This window comes from Epinephelus lanceolatus, chromosome 3, assembly GCF_041903045.1.
Source record: "Epinephelus lanceolatus isolate andai-2023 chromosome 3, ASM4190304v1, whole genome shotgun sequence".
Classification (NCBI taxonomy): domain Eukaryota; kingdom Metazoa; phylum Chordata; class Actinopteri; order Perciformes; family Serranidae; genus Epinephelus; species Epinephelus lanceolatus.
In genome coordinates, this window is record NC_135736.1 from 8,593,094 (window position 1) to 8,615,928 (window position 22,835).

General features: G+C 41.4%; 1 protein-coding gene across 2 annotated transcripts in view; it reads right to left on the reverse strand.

The window, feature by feature from the left end:
* Nucleotides 1-22,835, reverse strand: part of klhl5 (kelch-like family member 5) — a 74,921-nt gene that overhangs the window by 6,263 nt on the left and 45,823 nt on the right. For both annotated transcript variants that reach the window (XM_078164407.1, XM_033624293.2), the window contains 10 exons: nucleotides 19,023-19,159; nucleotides 15,779-15,975; nucleotides 14,325-14,537; nucleotides 9,736-9,922; nucleotides 7,443-7,667; nucleotides 6,382-6,457; nucleotides 4,366-4,452; nucleotides 2,638-2,712; nucleotides 2,103-2,240; nucleotides 528-699 (listed from right to left, as the gene is read on the reverse strand). In XM_078164407.1, coding sequence (XP_078020533.1) covers nucleotides 528-699; nucleotides 2,103-2,240; nucleotides 2,638-2,712; nucleotides 4,366-4,452; nucleotides 6,382-6,457; nucleotides 7,443-7,667; nucleotides 9,736-9,922; nucleotides 14,325-14,537; nucleotides 15,779-15,975; nucleotides 19,023-19,159 — 1,507 coding nt within the window. The remainder of the gene's footprint in view (nucleotides 1-527; nucleotides 700-2,102; nucleotides 2,241-2,637; nucleotides 2,713-4,365; nucleotides 4,453-6,381; nucleotides 6,458-7,442; nucleotides 7,668-9,735; nucleotides 9,923-14,324; nucleotides 14,538-15,778; nucleotides 15,976-19,022; nucleotides 19,160-22,835) is intronic.

Below are 22,835 nucleotides of genomic sequence, written 5' to 3' on the forward strand. Positions count from 1 at the left end.
GTCCTCTCACATCTCAGTTAGTCCTCATCCCTCTGTGTCAGTCTGAGTGTTTTCGTTATTCTGTATCCACCCATCTACCCCCTCTTGTTCCCAGCATGGTGCATGTCTCTAAAATAGCAGATTTCCAGCGACTTTGGTCGGAAATCCTCTGAGGCTATGCAGGAGATGAGGTATAAACTGAAGTGTGATAGACTTGTGCTGAGTGAAATCGTTCAAAAAATAGTCCCTTCTTTTTCTCCTTCTGCTGCGGTGGCAAGGACAATATTAGCATGAGGAAAACACACATTTACATAACAATGAAAACATGCCAAGATACATGAGAGGGGAGCTGGGAGAAGGTCAGACTGTGACTGTGTGTGTTTATATAACAACGTTATTGGTGTACATCATGATTTATGACTTGTTTTTTACTGAACTACAGTCAGTGTGTCTATGTAAATACAAGCAAATGGATTCATATAAATCAAATGCGTATGTGTGTATATGAGATGTGTGTGTGTGTGAGTGTGTGTTGCATTAGTGTGTACCTGTGTCCACTCATTCGTCTGTGGGTCGTAGGCTTCTACAGTGTTGAGATACACCTGACCATCATAACCGCCCACAGCATAGAGACGGTCGCCAAGGAGACAAACCCCAACAGCATCTCTGCTGATGCTCATGGGGGCAACTGCTGTCCACACATCTGTCTGAGGGTCATACCTGTACAGAGACATCACACAGAGAACACACAAAGTGTGAAATCACATTTAAATAAAAGCTTATTTTTTTAACATTACGGGAAATACACTTACTCGCCTCCTTTCCACAAGTTAGATGAGAAAATCGATATCAATTTCATGTCTGTGGAGTAACTATAGAGCTAGAGGCAGAGGGTGATTAGCTTAGCTTAGCATAAAGACTGACAGCAAGAGGAAACCGCTAGCCTGGCTCCTAAAAAACAAAGCTCATTAAGAAGGTTGTATCTCATCTGTTTAATCCATACACTGACAGAAATGTAAAAATAAAAAGTTATTCCACAAAAATCCCCTTAAAATCACAAACTTTCTTTCGTTTGTGTCCTAGTTAAACAAACAAGGTATAACGTGTTAATCAGTCAACCTTCAGGTGCTGGTAGGACCGATTTTTAAAATTTGGACTGAGCCAGGCTAACTGTTTCTCTGCTTCCAGTTTTTATGCTGAGCTAAGTCCTGACAGAGTGGTATCAGTCTTCTCATCTAACTCTCCACAAGAAAGCAAATGAAAACCACTCTGAAGAATAAAAAAATAAAAAAATAGACTTTGGTGCCCCCCTGTGGTAATATTGAAAACAACAACAACAACAAAATGGCAATATACGCTGCCATCCACACCTACAGTACAGGTCCAATAGCATCACATAGACTGTGCCATCTTTCCACAGAACTGTGTTATTTTTCTATAAACAATAGGAGAGGGCACCATGGCTAAAATCTTCAGTCACGGTGTATGTAACTTTTCATCATGGTAACTGTATATATGACGATACAGTAACTGTTGTGGAAATTCAATTAAGAAATGGTTAAAAATATCCATAAAATAACCATACCATACATTTAGAAATTTTGTACAAATACTAAAACAGCTACCACGCATGAGACAACACTTGAGGTAAAAACAAAGCATTCAAAACAGTAAAAGTAAAATTCCTTCAAAATGGAAGCTTTAAGGTTCCTGAGAACAATCATTTCAAGTCTTACAGGTTTCTGTATGTAACAACTTCACTCTTATCCTCCATGTCCATGTCCAAACCACAATACCTGGCAAGGTAGCTGGATCACCATGAGCTAAATTCATGAGATCACATGGAAGTCATGAGATCAAGGGAGAGTCCAGCCCTGATGTGCTACACAGCCTGCCTCACACAGTTCCTGTAATACGAATGGTATTGCAAATTCTCTACCGGTGGACACATTTCCAGTGTCGCACAGTATATACCATCATATCACCTAACCATACTAAATAAAAACATACTGTAATCCATCAAATTATATATACACTGATCCATCACATAGTAAACTGTGCACTGAAATTTTTACAATTCAAACACACACACATACAAATACATCCAGTACATATAGACCCACCTCTCCACACAGTCACTTAGCCGCGATGCAAGGGATGAGGCCGGAGCATCATGACCTCCAATGGCGTACAGGAAGCCATGCCATGTGGCCACACCCACACCTCCACGCCTTTTAGCCATAGGAGCACAACCACTCCATCTGTAGAAGGAGGTTGTAAACATCAGGAAGAGAAAGAGAAAAAAGCAGACCTTCACACTTACAACATGGGAAAACTTGAAAAAGCTGCCAATTCTAAATGTTCCAAAATGTGCTCCCTTTTTTTTTTTTTTTTTTTAAAGGAAGATTATTTTCAGAGGACCAATAAGAAACTTGTCTCAGCCTTCCAGTGAAGACCATAATGACTGTACTTGATAAACAGAAGTGGTTTAAATGTGGTCTATTCTAACGCCCTGAGAGGGTTACTGTCTCCTTTGATCTGTGGGTAAATAACCCTAAAGGCACAGAGGCGCTTTACAAGAAAGTACAGCAGACAGGAAGTAAAACAGGAGACAGAGCAGACATTAATTCTGGTCAAATGAAGTCCCATGTCTCTGACCTGTTGGTGTGGGGGTCGAAACACTCCACTGAACGCAGGCAGGATGAGCCGTCACGACCTCCTACTGCATATAACCTGACGATGTGAGAAAATTGTATTACCTCTCTGGACACACACACAAAACGCCTGCCACACAAAACACTGTGCACATTTCTGGACTCTGAAAGTCCCTCTTCAATTTAGTGATGCTGAAACAGATGGTACGAGGGTGTGTTTGTGTGTGTGCGTTTTGCAGGATTTGGGGACAAAGTGAGGTGAGCAAAATCAATCAGCCAAAACTCTTGGGGGCATCACAACCCCGAGCAGTCACTCACTGTGTGTGTGTGTGTGTGTGTGTGTGTGTGTGTGTGTGTTTGGCTGCTGTGGAGTTGGGAGGGCGAAGAAAGAAGTGCATTAGAACCAGTCAAGCAAGTAATGAGCTCCATCAGGCAAAGAGCCCAGAGAATATACAACACATACAGTACATGCACACTCAAATGCATGCAGCCTTGCACACACACACACACACACACACCCACACACACACACACACACACACACACACACACACACAACTGCTGGGCATGCTTAGCACAAATCAGTTGTTTCTGTATTAATTAGCATCTAAAAAGCCTTTCTCTGTAGCATCTCTATGAGGCACTGAATAATAAAAACAACAGCACAATATTGCAATTCTAACTTCTGCTGCCGGCTGCAGGAGAACTCTGGAGCAAGTGAGGATTCAAGTCCTGAATTTATCAAATCATACTGTTAATATGTGCATTTGTGCATGAGTGACTGTGTTCATGTGCTGTGTGACTGTAAGTATTGTCACCTTTGCTATTATTGTTTGATGTTGCAGTGTGTCGTGCAGGAATGTACGTACAGTAGACAGAGTGATCTAACCTAATTTCTGTTACCTTCACAAGCACTTGATTTAGCTTATTAATTGATGAGTTCTATGGCATATGGTGGCTAAGTACTATAATGAAGTGAGGTGATGCAATATCCATATGTGTACAGTTTATGTCATTTCTGCTAAAAATGTCAACAATTGATTGAATTACATCAATTTGGCTGACACTTCTGTCCAAGGCGACTTGTAGTCATTGCATTCATAAGAAGATGTAAACAAACAACTAAAAGATTGCTCAGTGTTAAAGTGCATGTGCTAATTTTGAATCTTTAAAGGGGCTCTATGCAAAATTTAGAGCATATGAATTGTAACCGCTGTATGAGCACAGTGCAAGTCAGCAGTGATTAAATATCTAGTGGGATACACACATGCACTAACATGCACGCGGCAACCTCTGGGGCTGAAAAATGAAGCTTACGAAGAGGTGCCCAACGTTTCCTTGTAATGTACTTGTTGTGTTGTTATTCAGTACACGAGTTGACAAAGTGAATCAATCAACACTCCCTGGATGTCAATATGACAACTCCAACCATTCCATTTCTTTTTAATGTCTCTCTTGAATGACAAATGCTTTAGTGATGATTAGCTCTTTAAGCATTTAAAAAAAAGTACATGAATTTCCACGAGAGATAATGTGCAGATCTTTTTTACCCTACTGACTAATCGAATGGTTGAGGAGTAGGTGGAATTTCAGTTGACCAAGATCTTCTATGGTTGAATACAGCCCTGGTGGTTTGCTGCTATATTAATGCCCTGAATGTCACATACAGAACCTGTAACTTTGATATATGTACAGTACATGTGTGAAGCAATACATGAGTGGATTCACTTACTTGCCATTGAGTACAGCTACTCCCACTGTGCTTCTGGGTGTTGCCATACTTGCAACAAAGCTCCACTGGCGAGCTTGGGGGTCCCACCTTGTGACAAAATACAGTATGTTAACATTTTTTCAGTCCTGCACATAATTATACATGGCTAATTTGAACTTTGATTAATGTTCCAACAAGTGATGAAATATACTGTTCAGTTAAGAGATTAAGTTTTCACATCACTGCATCTTTCAGCAGCAACATCTCTCCCAAAGACAGCTCTCGTGTTACTCTAGAAAATTCACAGAAACTGCTGTCAACAGTTTCTATTTGAACTATTTTCAACTGAAGAAATGGTCCCCCTGAACTGTCATGAAACTGTCAACTCATTGTATTAGGACGGAGATGGAATATCTGAAAACCTGGTTAAATAAAACCAAAACTATCTGCTATCTGTAAGGCTAGATATGATGTAAGTGAGAATAAACACACACACACACACACACACACACACACACACACGGTTTAGCTTGTCTCAACAGGGGCAGTCCAAGAATATTGAGAGAATGTCAGGGAGCGCTGGTTTGTGTGTCTGTTTTTTAATAGCACTTTAGTCCCACATACGCATCTTCACAATTTTATAATTAGGCTTGCTTCTACCACCAACATCTGAAGCTTTTTTCTGTGAGCCTTTCCATGCTTAAGACAAGACTTGTGCGCAGCTTTTCATTGTTTACAATGGAATGGCATGCTCCAATACTTCAGCTAGGCTCCTCTGCTAAGGCGCGTCAAAATGAAAATTGTTCTACAACTGAGTGTGGCTCGTTGTTATTCATCATTATTATTGTTATTATCATTATATTTTTTGGATAAGCAAGATGCTGACTTGTACAGTCAGCTCACCTTGCTCTCTGTTAGATCATCTAGTTTCAGTTTTCCACCTCTGATGAAGAGCAAGGCAAAGCCACTTTCCTAAACTTTGTCTCATCCACAGAGTCCCATATGGGGCTCTGCGTCTGTCTGAAGCAGATACGAAAGCGGGATACTAAAGCGTAGAGCAGTAATGTAATGCACAGCAGGCTATAGGACAGGACCTTTTTCTCAAAATATTATGATTTTACTCTCAACTTCTCAGAGAACACAGATATGTGGTATATGTTTTAAATGTGCAGGAAGTTTTTAACATATGCAGAGATATTTCTTCAACACATTAACACATTATTAAAATCCAGAGGTTTATGAATTCATTGTAAAAAATTAATCTGTCATTAATGTGAATAGGTGCCACATGCACATTTAAAGAGGTAACAAAAGTCATAAATAAGGACTGAAGACTAAATCAGTATGCTGACTCAGCAGGGATGACATTAAATGAGAAAATGTGATCGACAGGAGAATAAATATTTGAAAGAAATACAGAATAAGAAAAATACAGAATACCTGAGAGCCTTACTGCATTAAATTAAATTATTTTGAATTGTCACTTGGTGCCTGAATTTTGTATTTTCCTTCACAAAGAAAAGGGTATTTCCACCATAAATTGGTGCATAAAAATTCACCAGAAAGCAGGAAATGAAGTTTGATGACACTAAGAATTTCCTGGGGCAGAACCCCCATATCCTCTACTTCAAATATGTAGGATAGCCTACATATCTTCCTGCTTTTATTCCAGTTACCTCAAACTTTTCTTGGTAGACTGCTCTTTGGCCTCGGCGCCAAATCACTGCTTTCTGATTGGCTGCTGTTTGGCTGTTTGTAAGAGGTCAAGGGATGCTGGTTTTCCCTCGTCAAAATGTAGCTTAACTTTGGAGCGTTATTTAGCCCCCCTCTGGGAGGCTAGCATAACAGCATAGCATAGCTAGCACAGCAGCAGGCAATTAATGCCATTAGAAAAAATTAACACAATATGTTCTGGCGTTGATCACATCTCGATTAATGCGTTAACGCTAACAGCCCTAATTTTTGGTAATGTGAGTGAACTGATCTAATATGTAAGTAAATAACAGAATATAACAGCTATGTAAAGTATCCTCTTACCTTTCCACTGTGCTGAGGTAGCTCCAGCCATCATGTCCTCCTACTGCATACATGGGCCCCTCTAGGACAGCTACACCTGCAATACACAACATCATGTGCATGATTATATCATGGCAGCTTCCCAAAACACTGTCAGCCTGGACAAGCTCATAAAGCTACAAAGATTTAGCACGAGAGTGTGACTTTCTATTGTGTGTACAACCACACCCTGGACATCAGGCATGCAGAGTTAGCAGCATGTTGACACCTCCGCACTCAAGGGATTTATCTGCCAGAACATCTGTGGTGCCAGATGTGTGTTTAAATCCCTTCACACACACATGCGAACATTTATAAAAACAACAAAGCACCAGCACAACACGCCTTATTAAATTTTGTCATTGCAAAAGTAGGCTTGCACAGTGAGTGAGGAGACTGTCCTTCAAACAAGATACACAGGTTCAGTCTGTTGAAGTGCTCTTGAGTACCACAGTGAATCACTTACTGTTGAGGCATTGTTGTGCAGCTTAGCCTGACCTTTGACCTTACTCTGTCAGAGGTGAAAAGACCATTTTTTTAAGATCACCATACTCCAAACTGAAATAACTAAAATCAAAATTAAATCAGTTCATCCTTAAGTCCAAGTAGACGTTTGTGCCAAATTTCAGGAAATTTCATCAAGGCCTTCTTGAATTCTTGTGTTCATGAGAATGAGATGGAAGCAGGGTAAGAATAACCTTGACTATTGACATTTACAATATAATCAATTCATCCTTGAATCAAAGTGGACATTAACACCAAATTTAAAGAAATTTCCCAAATGCGTTTGTGAGATATCGCGTTCACAACAATGGGATAGGCACAAGGTCACAGTGACCTTGACCTTTGTCAACTAAAATCGAATCACTTAATTGTTGGGCCCAAGTGGACATTTGTGCCAAACTTAAAGAAATCTCCTAAAGGTGTTCTTGAGAGAACGCGTTCACAAGAAAGGGACAGACTGACAACCCAAAAACATGATGCCCCCCTTTTTGCGCTCTTTTCATCTTCTACTGTATGTATATCACAAACAAGGGGCTCACCTAAGCCATGCCTGTGTGTGGACATGGGAGGCATGACGCTCCAGGTCTTGCTGTGCGGGTTGTAACACTCCACAGTGTTGAGGGTCTTGAGTCCATCACGGCCGCCCACCACATAGAGACGGCCGTCAAGGACAGCTACACCAAACTGTAGTCTCCGGCCACTCATAGTGGCTACCTGCCTCCATGTGTCCCGGCGGAGACAGTACTGTTCAATACTGGTAGCACCTGAAGAAAATGACAGATGTGAAATTAAACTCCAGCCCCTTGATGTGCTCTAATTTTGAACTTCTGACGAACCCGACAAGGATACCCACTCTTGGGATATCAGGTCATGGTAGGACTATGCCACTTTAATTTACTCCCCTTGGAACAGGAGACTTTGTGTATTTGTGTGTGAAGACCATAAACTGTATATTAAGATGGATGACAAGACAGCTCCACAAAGGTGAATCCAAAACATCTCAATCACCCCTGTGCCGGCTGCAGTTTCAGTCATAAACCCCGCCCAGTCCATGTGGGCAGATGGGACATTGGCCAAACTAAAAAATCAAAGTACACATCAAACATATTTTTCCCAAAGAAGGTTTCTGTCATTTTTCTTATCATGCTGATGTATATTTAAATGTTAATTTTTCTGATGAGTTTTGCTTTAATTAGTAATTGATTACAAAAAGGGGGCTGTGGCATCATGATTGATGATGTGATTGTCTCATAATTGAGTCTGGCTGGTTTGTGGGTAGAACCTCGATACAGCAGCTCCACTCCCTGATTGCTACTGCACAGAATCTGGCTCCAAATGACATTACCAGGGCATACTTTTGCATTGGTAATTTGGGTTCATTTTTGTAAAATAGGAGGAAGTGGAGACATGTTGTCCATTTTTATACAAGTCTATAGTAGAGACATAGTATAACAGAGCATGCAAGCACATATGATCAGTGAGCTCTGATAAAGGATACTTATTCAATCTAGTTAGAATAAGGAGAAAATGAATGTCGGTAAATCTTGTTTTCCTTGAATATACATTATTTTGGGTCAACCTGCTGCCTAAGTGTCTAACATTAGGGCTGCAACAAGTAATATCTTACGTTATTGATTACTCTGCCCATTATTTTTGTTGGCTAACTGATTGTAGGTTAACATCAATATAACGACTTTTTCGAGTTAATTCTATTTGTCCGACCAGCAGTCCAAAATGCAAAGATATCCAGTTTACTATGATATGAGGCAAATCAAAGCAAAAAAAGGAGAAAAAAACAACAACCCATACCTGAGAGGCCTGAACCAGAGAATTTTGTTTGGCATTTTTTCTTGAAAAATCAAATCAATCATTTATCAAAACAGCTGCGGATTCATTTTTTGTTGATTGATGAATTCATTAATCAACTCTATGTAAGATCCCAACCACATAATGGCAATGTTCCCAGTGTGAGTTTGGCTGAGGCCTTTTTGTGATGTCCCTCCCTCCCTCCATCCATTTTTATGACAAGATATATTATCTTGTTACAGTCTAATGTTCCTCTGGGAAACCTAACCTTGGGTCCTGGCATTCATGTGGACCCAGCACCCACCCAAAAATAGTAGACTAAAGTGCACCATCTCGTGGCAACGGCACTTTCTGATGGCAGTGGCCCACGTAGCAGGACAATGCGCCATGCCGCACTGCAAAACCTGCTCAGCAATGGCCCAAGGAACATGACCAAGAGTTTAAGGTGTTGATCTGGCCTCCACATTCCCCAGATCCCAATCTAATCAAGGATCCATGGTAGATGCCAGCACCCCAGCAGACCTGTGTCTGCTCCTTGACCAGTTAGAACCAAGTCCAATCCATGATGATGCCTCCTACTTGTTGAGTCATGGACACAGAACGTCTGGACGTGTCTTGTGGTGTCTGGGACCAGGGCATTGGTAACGGATCTTTTGAGTCTTATCAGTTGAAAGGTGGGTTACCAGCACGTCCCACAGACACTCAATCAGGTCAAGGCCTCTGGCCATCCTGAGCAGTTTTTGCAGTGTGGCAGGACGCAATGTTCTACTGGAGGGCCACTGCCATCAGGAAGTGTTGTTGACATCAGGGGTGTGCTTGGTCTGCAACAGTGTTTGTGGCAGTGGTGTGTGTCAAGTGACATCCACATAAATGCCAGGACCCAAGGTTTCCCAGCAGAACATGCATTGTAACGAGATGATCAGCGTTCTTTGCATCAGCTGCCAGTGGTTTTCCTATTGTGTCTGATCGGTGTATATATGTATATAAAGTGTGTAATGTCTAGTTGTGTGCAAGTAACTGTTTTACCTTTTGTAGCATCCATCCCCCCTACAGCAAACATGGCCCCAACAGTGGCCTTGCGGGGCCGGGTGCGGGGACTCTGAAGAAGGGGGCGGCGCTGCGGCAAGAGGTGATACTTCATTCCCTCCATTAGCAGCCGCTGGCATTCCATACTGTCCCGCAGCAGAGGATTGGACTCCAGGTCTGCTAAGAACTACACACACATACGAAAAAAAGAACATGTGACAACTGCTATCAACAAGCAGTTAAGCAAATGCACAGTATGTGTGTACTGCATGTGTGGGACAGTGTGGGTTACGATCTTATCACTGATTGTGGAGGTTTGAGGGTCGAAAGAAAGCTGTTCTCTCATTGATTGAGAGATTAGATCAGACCAGCAGCCATTAGTGCTCACACACACACACACACACCAACACACCAACACACACACACACACACACACACACACACTAATCATCTGACACACTAGAGGACTAATCTGTCCTCAGCATCTCATCAGCTCTCTAGTCCGTACCCTCTAACCTCATCTATGATCACACACACACACATACACACACACAGAGACAGCCAGGGGCTGCAGCACGAAGCACTTCAATCCACCAGTCTGTTCCTTAAAATACATCCACAGGAAATCACTGCCTGTGAGAGAAGCAGGGTGGTGTGAAGCAAGTTTTCCCTGAAGGCAAGAATTACATGATTTACATTTAGATAGGTGTGTGTGTGTGTGTGTGTGTGTTTGCGTGTGCATGTGTGTGTGTGAGTGTTAACAGATGGAAAGCAGAGGAGGTTCAAGAGGAGTCAGATTTTTATAAAAGTCATTTGAAGTTTTCAGACAGTGTGTATGCGTGCACATGTGTGTGTGTGTTGGCTGAAGATAAGTCAGTGGGGATGTTCAGAAATGGCTGCTAAGATCCAATCACAGAGAACAAGTTTAAAAAACGACATTTGATAAAGGGGGGTAAAAAATACCAAATCATTTTTAACGCCCTCTTTTTCCCTCTGTGCTGTCTGCCACCACAAAAAGAAAGATTTGGCCCAAATAATTTAATTTGGTCACTGAATATGAAATCAATTTTCTCAGTCAGACGTGGAGAGCGTAAAGCAAGCATGGTAAATGGATAAGCAGCTTACACGCCAGGGTGAACCCATGCTTCCATTGCACACAATCACCGAGGGACAAATTAGGGTGAACCCATTTCAGCATTCATTTGTGTGTGTGTGTGTGTGTGTGTGTGTGAGATAAAGAAGGACAGAGATAGAAAACGGTGTTTGTCCTCTCTTGCGCTATTTATCCATCATGCTGTGAAGGATTGAATGTGGAGGGCAAGATAAGACTGAATCCTGCAGGCGTCCCACCTTCTCCTCTCTGTCCTCTCTTTACCTCACAGTGGGAAGTGAAAAAGTAGTGCTCCCCTTTCTGTTTCACCATGAATTATGTCACCAAAACACACACACTCCCATGCAGATACAGCACATGCACATGTCCACGGCTAGTTAGCAGCTAATCTTTAATGCCAAGATAATAAGTGGAGATAAAATTTTTTAAAAACACTGCAATCGTGACTTCAAATGGGAACTATTAGGAAAAGAAGTGCAGATAAGGAGAAGAATATTTCATATATAACATCTTAGATAGCTGAAGGGTAGGGTAGGCTTATACTACTGTATTTTAACATTGGTCATAGTGGTGGTACTTGAGAGCCTAATATTTTCTTAGGTGTTCCACAATAAAAAAAGGTTTGAGAACCACTGGATTAGTTGATTGACAGAAAATTTATCTGCAAATATTTTGATAGTAGTTTATTCCTATAAGTCGGGTTAGGACATAAAAAACAGAATAGGTGTCCGGATCTGTGACTACTCTTTTGGACTCGGGTCGGGTTTGGACAGAAAAGTGAGACCCAAGCTGCAATCTAGTAAACATAGAATAAAGCTTATAAACTTTGGTGATCCTTACTTTTCCTCTAGCGTCATCATTGGGTGAAAATTTAGTTTTGCCCACTTGTAAAACTAACCACATTCCCATCATGAGTATTGTCTTTGCCTGGTTTTAAATGCTACATTACAGTAAAGTGATGTCATTTTCTTAACTTATCAGACTGTAATAGCTGTTGCACATTAGTGATGAGTATTTATAAAAAATCTCATTGTGTAAATATTATTTGAATGCACAATCAACTCTACAATATCGTTGCAATATCAATATCAAGATATTTGGTCAAAAATATGGTGATATTTGATTTTCTTCATATTGCCCAGCTCTACATCAGCAGACTGATCAATGATTGCTGTCTTGTTGATGAAGACACACACACACACACTTACTGCCCTGTCAATCTGTTTGGTGGACAATGTCAGATTAACAGCCCATAGACGCTCCTCTGAGAAGATTAGACCCAGTGTGTGCTTCTGTGTTTGTGTGTGTGTGTGTGTGTGTGTGTGAGACAGTGTTAACGGGGAGAAAGGATTAAAGGTATTAATTTGGTGTATTGACACCCACTTGATGAAGAATTGCATGGTGGCCTAGATAGAAAGCTGACTAATTGGTTGATGAATATTGATCGGTTGCCAGCGTGTGGTTTATACATCGGTTTATTGGGATGTGACAGCTCATGAAGTTGCTGAATGTTAATATATTTATCAGTTTAGCATGGTGGTGGCGGTTGTGATATACTGTTAAAGGCTGAATCAACCCTCAGCTCTATGTCTGTCTTGCTTTAGCTCTCTCTACTCTAATGCTATTCTATGGCTGCACCCCTCTGCCATCCATCTTCCTGCCTGATTACGTGTTACAGCTACTTGTGATTTCAGCTGACCAGGGCAAAGTCGTATATCTCAGGTGTTCATACTGTGCACCGCACAAGTGCAAACCTGGGAGATGTATAGACGCAGGCAGAAGAGATGGAAAGTGGAAGGGGGGCCCACAACGAGGGTTTTATCTCTACACTTTCTTTATATATAGGGAGGGAAATGACTGATAAGGGAGATGAAGAGAACAGATAATTTAGCTGCAGTTAAGAGAGATATCACACTTAATTAAGGGTTTAAAACGTGTGTGTGTGTGTGTGTGTGTGTGTGTGCACGTGTGTGTGTGTGTGTGTGTGGGTTTGTGTGTGCATCCAACGCCCTAGGCAGTAACTGAGGTTCTGCCTAGCATATAAACTTCTCAGCATCGCATTACCCGTCAAGATACTCTGCTGTACATGCCGGGAAGATGAGAGAGGAGGAGATACATGCACACACTCAAATGTACACAGACACAACAAACACAGGCACACATGTGACAGAGTAATGGTTGTGATCTACTGTTAATGATTATAGTCCCTCTAATTGCCTAAAGAGGATAGGGATAGAGACAGAGAGACAGACTGGAGCCAGGAGGAGGTAGAGAAGAACGGAGAGGAAGAGAGCACAAGACAAATCTGACCATGAAAAAAGACCAGCACATCAGTGGGAGGAAGACTGATGCAAACACTTGCCTCATACTTTGTTGTAACAGATATTAAGACATCAAGAGTTTATACAGAGCTTCTCCAATATGATCATATTAGTGTATGTATATCATATTAGTGTATGTAATAAATCTTTTCTTTGCTACTCAAATTCATCACCCATTTAATGGATTTAAGAGTGAGAGAAAAGAGACTACAGGGATGAGCTGATCATGTACTGACACTGACTGACATGAAACTGTTTGACAAGATTTTACTGTTTTCTTTATTATCAATAAAAGGGAAGTCACACTAAATTGTTTTCAGCCCAGATACTAACTTCGTAAGTGCAGGGTTTTCCACACATTCATTTGCTTGTGGCGGCCTGCCTGGGTATCAGCATTTGCCACCATGTATCTTTTTTCTGTTTTTGCTGACCAGTTCATTTGGAGCACTGTTGAAATATATTTACCGAGCACCACACTCTTGGAGCGCATAGCGTACTCTGGGCGCAGATGGAGCAGAGCAAAGCGAAACTTCGGTCATAATTCACACAGAAATGGAACGTTCTATTTTTTAGAATAACAGCGCTCTCATTTTAGTGGTGTTCATTGTTTTTAGATGAAACTGGCTGTGTTCCCATGGAAACTGTGCACTCCGCCATCCAGCTCAAGGTCTAAAATTTTGCTTTCATGTGCCTCTGCAGCAGCTGCTCCTCTAATCTAATGCATCGATCTGATCAGCTCTGATCAATCCAACCACAAACTGACTGACGGATTAATTCACCACCCCCCGACTCAAACCCAATAAACTGCTGCTGAGAGAGAAAAAGAAAAAAAGGTCATGAAGAGTTCTGCCTGCACTGCATTCACAGAACTCCAAAAACCTCCTTATTTGTAGAGAATAATGAACAATACATAGGATAATCACAAAGAGACACACACACAAAATAAACAGTTTGGCAAAATGGCTAAGTTGCAGCTGGATATTAGGGTGGGATTTGGGTGGTAACTCTCTGTAGGTTAATCAGTACCAGCAAACGCCTTTCGCATTGTTTTCACACTGTCACTTAACACATAAATATATGACAAAAATATCAATTATAGCCTCTTTAAATAAGTCTGTTACAATACATTATGTGACAGAGTTCTCTGCAGCTCTCACCTGTGGCTGCAGCAGTGGCAGTCGGATGTGAGCCAGCAACAAGGGTAGCTGACGTTGTCGTGTGGCAGCGTCATGACGGACCCAGGTTAGCAAAGAGGTTACCACAGTTTCCTCGTCTGGCACGTTGACATCATCGGACGTGAGCAGCCTTTCCATCTCCTCCACTGGGAGCAACAGGAACTCTTGGCCTCCCACGACCTCTAAAAAGTGCTCCTAGTGGACAGAGAGATGAAATGGTGATAAAAGTAGCAGGAAAGAGTCAGACTAGTCTCACAGGAGTAAGGATGAATGAAAAACGAAATGCAAATGAAAAAAGGAATGAGAGGAGAGAAAAAAAACAATAGGAAAATATGAGTGGAGAGAGGAAAGGGATCACGGGGTTGGAAGGAGACAAGAAGAGAGGAAAAAAAGGAAGGAAATGAGGGCTTGAGAAAGGTCAGAGGAAGATGAATGAAAAGCTGGAGAAAAAAAGTTGGATGAGAAAAGGTTGGAATGATTTGGCAGTGAAAAATGAAGGGGGTTGCCTTAGAAGTACAGAGCAGGGCTGAAACTAGCAATCATTTTCATTATCTGCTATTTTCTAAGTTAATGAATTATCATTTGGTCTGCATAATGTCACACATTGTGTTATCACAAAACACAATCCTCACAATGAAGAAGCTGGAACTGCAGAATGTCTTTAACAGCTAACTGATTATCAAAATATTAAGTAAATTAATTAATTAAGTAAATGTGACCTGATTCCTACATAAATAAAACATTTAAAATTAATAAAGAAATGAAAACAGTCCACACTTCTCTCTACACAGTCTACTGTATAGCTCTCTCACACTGCCTGTAATAATCCTGTGAGCTGTGTATGTGTGTGAATACAGACGCAGGCAGACAGTCACACCCAGATAAAGACACCTTTACAACATAATTACCACAGATTATAGTTTAACAATAATCCACTTAGAGAGAAAGGAAGAAAGAGAGGAACAGTGACAGAGACAGAATCATAGAGGGAGGCAGGGTGGGAAAAAGGCATGTTAAGACAGGAGAGAGAACAAGAAAAGAAAAAGAATAATCAAGTCGATGGAAGAGCTATTTCACAGTCACCATAGCAACCCTGTGCTGAAAACAGCCATTGTGGCGATAATGGTGTGTGGTGCGTTGTGAATAAGGAACCAATTTGTTACCAAAAATAACTGGATGGCTGAAAAATGACTGAAGTCTGACCAGGGAAAACTGTATGGAGGTAGAGAGGGGTAGTTGTGAAACGGAGAGATGAAAGAACCCCATTTATTGCTCTTAATTAATTGTTTAAACCTAAGCATCACCTGCGGTCTACCTGAATCAACATCATCATTTCTAGATGTATATTTTCCAAAGCAGTTGTTGTATTCTTTTTCGCGGTGGCTCTACAATCTGTGGAGGTATAGAGATGAACTGGCCTTGTCATGTGTACCCACCATGGTGTAGGCGTGAGCGGCCCTCTGCAGGTCATTGCAGCCCTGAGCGTCGGCGTAGGAGCGGATACCCAGACAGTTGGAGGGGTGGAGCTGCTTCATGAGGAATGAACAGCAGGCCTGAACCACTGACGACAACTGCAGCAGGCATGAGGCTGACAGCAGAGACTCAATGGTGTCCTCCCTCAACTCGAGACGGCCTGGAAGACAAAGTGGGGAGATGGTGGAGAAGGAAGACAGTGAGGAGGCAGGACAGGAATCATTACAGCAGGACTTTGAAAGTGTCTAAGATTTATTATTTAAAAGGCTATGAGATCAAGAGTAGCATGTTTTGTTTGTTGTTTTTTTTTTACCTCAAAGGGGTTCTGTGCAAAATTTAGAGTATATGAGTTGTCTGGACAAGGTTCTCAACATGGAGGTGGCTAGCAGCTAACAGTGCTAACCCCATAAACAGCTCTAAACAAAGGCAACGGTGCTGACAGAGCTAATGATGTTAACCAAGAGGAATTGGAGGATGGGCACTATGCCTCCATGAGGACGCCGTCCCAGTATCAGTGGTAACTGCTGTACGAGAGCGGTGCAGAGTGCTGCCAATGAGCTAGCCAGTGTGACATGCATGCACTGCTGAACTGGCTTACCACAACAAACCACAAAGAAGCTTGGACTACAAGTAGCATGAATTCACTCTCTGATCAGGACACCATTACTTTATCTCGACTTGGACTGCCCTTTGAAAGTGGGAGATTTGAATCATCAGTCGGAGTCTCCTCAGTCAACTGAGATTGCTTCAACTTGAGCAGTGCTTTTTATTCTTTGCTAGTGAGTGCACAGAGTAGGTGCTCTTGACTTTCATACTACTCTTTGGCACAGGGAGCTGTGGACACGCAGGCAGCGGCACAGAGAGGGGGAGGCTTTTCACTCTAAGGTTTTGAGATCACATTGTCTTCTGTGGTGAATTTACATCTCACTGCAACTTAATACAATGAAGTCTCTGGCTTTTGTTTGATATCTAGTGTCAGCAAAAAATAGCACATTTCCAATCTGTCCTTAGCACCATTAACTTGTTTACTGTATTATGTGAATGCCCCTGTCACAATGAATGTCCTGCTGAGCCCCGTTTAAACTTTAAAACTACTGACAAATATTCGTATTGAGCAGCTAAATCTGATTTGACTGACATAATTCTGAGTCAGGTATAGCTCTTATCTTTACATAGCAATTTTTTTTCTATATCAATGCTCTGTATGTCACAAAGAACACCTTAAGAGGAATGCCTCACCTCCCAAATGATAATTTGTACACCAAATATTCACCCCGTATTATGATGAAATTGTGAATAAATCTATCTTGCATGCCTCCAGTGAACGAAAAATCCAAAAACAGAAAAAAATCTTGATGAATTGAAGTTGTAGAGGTCCGTGTTTAGTAACAGTAAAACGTTTCGCAATATCTGTTCACAAACTCTCACATACTGTAATTCCTGCACTTTAATCCAAGTCTCAATTATCCAGTTGTATTCTCTGTACTTCCCAAACAGACAGCCCTTTCCAACTTTGGTGTTTTTAAGGGGTTAGTTCAGATTCTGTAAAGTCACACAATAACACAAAGAAACTACTGATGTGAGGCAGTGGTAGACAAGTAGCTCCCTTGTCCTTACCATGTTGGTAAAATTACTGTTTTTGTCAATGGAGTCTGGCTTTGAAGAGAGCATGGAAAAGTTTTGAGAAGTACTGAGCATACGGCCGGATACATGAGACTTGGATTATATGGCACGAGTTGTGTGAGTTTGTAAACAGATGTTTTGATATAGTTTTGCTGTTGTTAAATGTGGATCCCTATGACTTCAATTCATCAAGAATTTTCTGTTATTGGATTATTTGTAGACCATGGAGGCATGTGAGAGAAACAAATTTTTCTTTTCAGCGTAACACGGGGTGAGTAGCTCATATACAAATGGTCATTTCGGGGGTGAAGTATTCCAATACCAAAATCTACTTAACATTAATTACACCCATCCAAGCTTTGCCACTGTTCACAATTTCTGTTTGAGAGATTAAACGTTCTGGGACATTAATGAGCAGCATGGGGGCTCCACAAGGGACTGTCCTGGCTCCATTCCTGTTCACACTGTACACGGCGGACTTCAAATACAACTCTGAGTCCTGCCACATCCAGAAATACTCGGACGACACTGCTATTGTGGCGTGTATCAGGAATGGGCAGGAATCTGAATATAGGGACGTGATAAAAGCCTTCAGTGACTGGAGTGACAAGAACTGTCTCCTCCTGAACACCTCAAAGACCAAGGAAATGATCATAGATTTCCACAGGTCCAAGCCCCCTCTTCAGCCAGTGAATACCTGTGGGGTGGACATGGAGGTGGTGCCAAGCTATAAATAGATCTCTCGACATCTGTAGTAAGATGCTGCAGATGTTTTATCAGTCTGTGGTGGCAAGTGTGTTGTTTTATGCTGCAGTCTGCTGGGGAGGAAGCATCAGACACAAAGATGCAAGGCAGCTGGACAAACTAGTCAAAAGAGCTGGCTCTGTGATTGGAGTCAGGTTGGACACACTGGAGGAGGTGGTGGAGAGATGCACACTGAAGATGTTCGAGGCCATCATGAACAACCCAGATCATCCACTCCACAACACCTTGATGGACCAAAAAAACTGTGGTGGACAACTCCTCTCTCTTCAATGCAGGACAGAGAGATACAGAAGATCCTATATACCAATAGCCATCAGGCTTTATAATTCTTTGACATAATGAGCTGACAGATAATTGAATTTTCCCTTGGGGATGAATAAAGTTATTCTAATTCTTATTCTTACAAAAGTGTACACATGCAAAACAGTAGTTGGAGTTGTTTTGAGTCGGTTACCATTGGAATTATCCCGACCATCTCAAAAATATTTAAAACTGTGTGCTCAAACTATCACTTCAGCTGAGGCTTACATATGCATGGCGCATGTACACTCAGCTACAGTGCATGGTCTGGATTGTTTGTTTACTTTTAACAATAACAAAGTTACTGTTAGGTTTATGGGAACAATGTCAGTCTTTTTCAAAACTTTTCAACCTGCCTAACCCGTCTGTGGCACCCAGCCAAAGGCCAATTTGTTTTACTGGAAATGCTAATGCTAGTTTTATTTCCAAGTAATTTCATTAAACATCATGGTATGTTATTTTTGCTTGTCATTATGTTATGATCTATTTCTAATAAAGCCAACCAGTGTGTCTGTATACCTGTGTATGCATACTGCACCAGGACCCACAATGCATCAGGGTCCACTCCTTCCATTTTCACCTCGTCCTGCTTGGCCTCCCTCACATCACTGGTGAACATGGCTGCAAAGTAGTCCGACACGGATGAGAGGACCAGTCTGTGAGTGGAGAGAGTGTCAGGCATCAGTCAGAGAGGACGGATGGCTGTAATGGAGAAACGGAGTGCTGTGACCTTGCTGACAGGATGAGTCAACGCTGACAGGGTAAAGATGCAGAACAGAGAGGCTTGGAAATGATGACACAGCAAAGACAACACACAACATTATCACCCTGTAAATACATCACAGTGTAGATACACATGCAGTCACATTAAAAGCATCAGTACGCTGCAACTGAATTGCTTGTTTGATGATTAAATCACCTCTAAACCCTCTTACCCTACACCTCTCCAGCATCAGAATTTGGAGGGCTGCATCCAACAGCCACGCCCACTTTATGCAGTGACTGCCCAATTGTGTAGGTGTGAGACAGTAAGCATGAACAAGTGAGTGCAACCCTATGAATGCCTTTGAGGACTGACCATCTGACAATATGCACCATTATCCCCATTTAAACAATTATCACTACTTCCCCCTCTCTATTAGATTTTCCCACCAAAATTAGCACGTGTATGAAGGTTTTGTAAATTCAGGAAAAACTATTAAAGGTAGGCAATAGACTGATTTGTCATTGCCAGTAGACCAGAGCAGTGTACATGGCTCTGTAGTAGATGAGTATGCCATGCCATGGTGTGTCATGTTCAATGTCACAGCCGGGCAAGAAAACTGGTTCAGAAACAGTAGAAAGCAGGATGGAGGTCAGTGAAAATGTTTTGGTGATTACTTTGTTTTATTTTATATCTTACTTATTCAGTCTCTATTTCAAATTTGGGGCCAAATAAATTTTGATAGATTACTGAATGCTGCTTGAACGGAGTCTTATTTGTATTGTATTGTATTTGCATTGCGCCAGCAAAACGGCTAAAATTTCCGCATCCACCCAGGTGTCGTGTTTTCATCACTACCATTCATACCATTGCAGCTGAAAAATAATGTATATCTTTTCTCATTACATACAAAAGCCAGATGTTAGTGGGTGTGATAGACTTTTTCCACCACAATTAGTGGGTGTATGCAGATTTTTTTAAATGTTGGGGGAAAAAAAATAGGTGATAGACTGCTCTCCTGTTGCCAGCAGACCCACAGCTCTGCAGTAGAGGAGTATGCCCTTTTTATCTGGTGTTTCACATTCAACGTCACGGATGGGCCAAAAAGAAGGTTAGTAAACAGTAGAACGCAGCATGGGGGCCAGTGAAAATTTTACAGTTGATACTTCTTTTTATACCTGTTACTTACTCAGTTTCTCTTTTAAACTCAGTACTGACAAAATTTTGACCAACGTTTGAGCGCTGCTTAGATGGTAACATTTTGTGGTGGCCTGTCATTGCACCACACCATCCAATGGAATAAAATTTGCACATCCAGCTGGGTGTTGTATCTCCATCACTGCCGAACGAAGACAATCGAAACTGAAGCTGATAAATACCCGTAACTACTGCAGAGCCATATGACTTGGAAGTAAATCCTGATTGTAACCTTTCCCATTAAACAGAGAAAAGCTTGATGTCAGTGGATTTTCTGTACAGTGGAAAATGGGATTTAAGTCATTTTTTATTCTTTACAAAGTTATTTCTGTCACTATTAATATGAGCAAACTAGTGCAACCTTATAAATACCTTTGGGAAAAGACTGTCTGACAATGTGTGTTGTCCCCATTTCATTCATTCATTCATTTTCTAACCGCTTCATCCTCTTGAGGGTCGCGGGGGGGCTGGAGCCTACCCCAGCTGACATCGGGCGAGAGGCAGGGTACACCCTGGACAGGTCGCCAGACTATCACAAGGCTGACACACCATTCACGCTCACATTCACACCTATGGACAATTTAGAGTTATCAATTAACCTTGTCCCCAATCTGCATGTCTTTGGACTGTGGGAGGAAGCCGGAGTGCCCGGAGAGAACCCACGCTGACACGGGGAGAACATGCAAACTCCGCACAGAAGGGCTCCCACGCCCGGGATCGAACCGGCAACCCTCTTGCTGTGAGGCGAGAGTGCTAACCACCACACCACCGTGCCGCCCCTTGTCCCCATTTTTAAAAGATTATCACGCCTTCCCTCACTCTATGACTGTTGGCGTTTTACCTTGCCTTTAAGGGAGGCCTTTTGGGATAGCTATAAACACTCTTGCATTCTAACATTGTAGGACACCGTGAAATATTAAGTAGCTCTATTTTAACTAATGATGTCATTAGTAAGTCATTAGTAAGGAGATTTAAAAGTGGTCTGCATATCACCACTTTCATACAAATAGAACAACAGCTGAAAAAATTACAGAGGCTGAATTGACAACTTTGTGTATGTTCTTAGTTTATGACAATGGTGTCAAATTCATAGGCCACATAAAGCCCAAGTTGATGTCAAGTGGGCCAGACCTGTTTAACCAATGCATCACAACCTATAAATTACAAGACCTCTAAATGTTCCCTTTCCTTCAGTGAAAAGAAGTTCAAGTACATTCTAAAAACATTTGTCCATTTACAAAAAGATGGTGAACAGCCTGGTGTCTTAAGAAAGAATAGTACAGTTTGAACAATATGTCCCAGCTTTTCAACATTCAGTCTGCCTGCTGCTTATATTTGCATTTTTCCACACATTTCCACTCCTGTGGAAAGTGGAAGCTATTGAGGAAGCATGGAAAGTTATCCTCTGCCTTACTAGCCATTTACAAATGTAAAGTTTTGGCAGTGCCTTAGCAATAGGGTTCCACCAATATTGTTTTAAGATAGTAGTCTGATACAGATTCTTTTCTACTGAAGCTGCTGATTGACAATATTTTGCACAATGTTCAGTGTCTTTGAATATGACCACAATAAGTATTCATTGTTTTGTCAGAGAGCTGTAATCTGGGTTGAAAAGCCTTTTAAGCAGCATTTTAAATAACATAGGCTACTCACAGTTTAACTTGCTCCTGAAACCTGATACCTCTTAGCCTTTACAAGTACATCAATACTAGGAATGCAAAGTCATCCAGTGGGCCCAATTGGATGCTTTGGCAGGCCAGTTCTGACAAATATGCATTTTCTAAAATGATGTACCAACAATCATCTGCAAGAGTGGAAAGTCTGCACTACCAGCAGGGGTGGGGGGCACCTTTAAGACAGTAGGCTAAGTGTTGCGACCTGGAGAGTATAGCAGAAGTGTTAAAATTCAAGCAAAAATAAGTAACCACAGCAACCAAGTTGAACCAAGAATAATGTAGGTCTGTGGTTTTTAGAGCATAAAACTGAGGGCTTCACACCATCCTACAGGGGAATACACTGACAGTTTCCACTCATTCGTACAAGACTGATCAGAGAATTTAATGTTTTATGTCTCTTACAGGACTGATATTCTGCCTGATAGACACAGATTGAGACCTTCAGACCTCCTTACGTTATTCTGATGTCAATTTAACATGTTTGTCTCACATCTGAATAATCACCCTGACTGATTTTAAATAAAATTCCTAATGTCAATCTGAAAAAAAACCCTCTCCGTGTCACTTTAAACACAAGCACAAGTCTGACTTTACATAATGCCGCCACATTAACATAAAGGCTGTTGAACAACAAGGTCTTATATATATTGTAACTCCATTCTATCTCTCTGTATTGTTACAAGAGGACCAACAAGTGCGCTAAAAAACACTGAGTAAATAGATGGTATTTATAAATGCAGTAGACAGAAAACAATC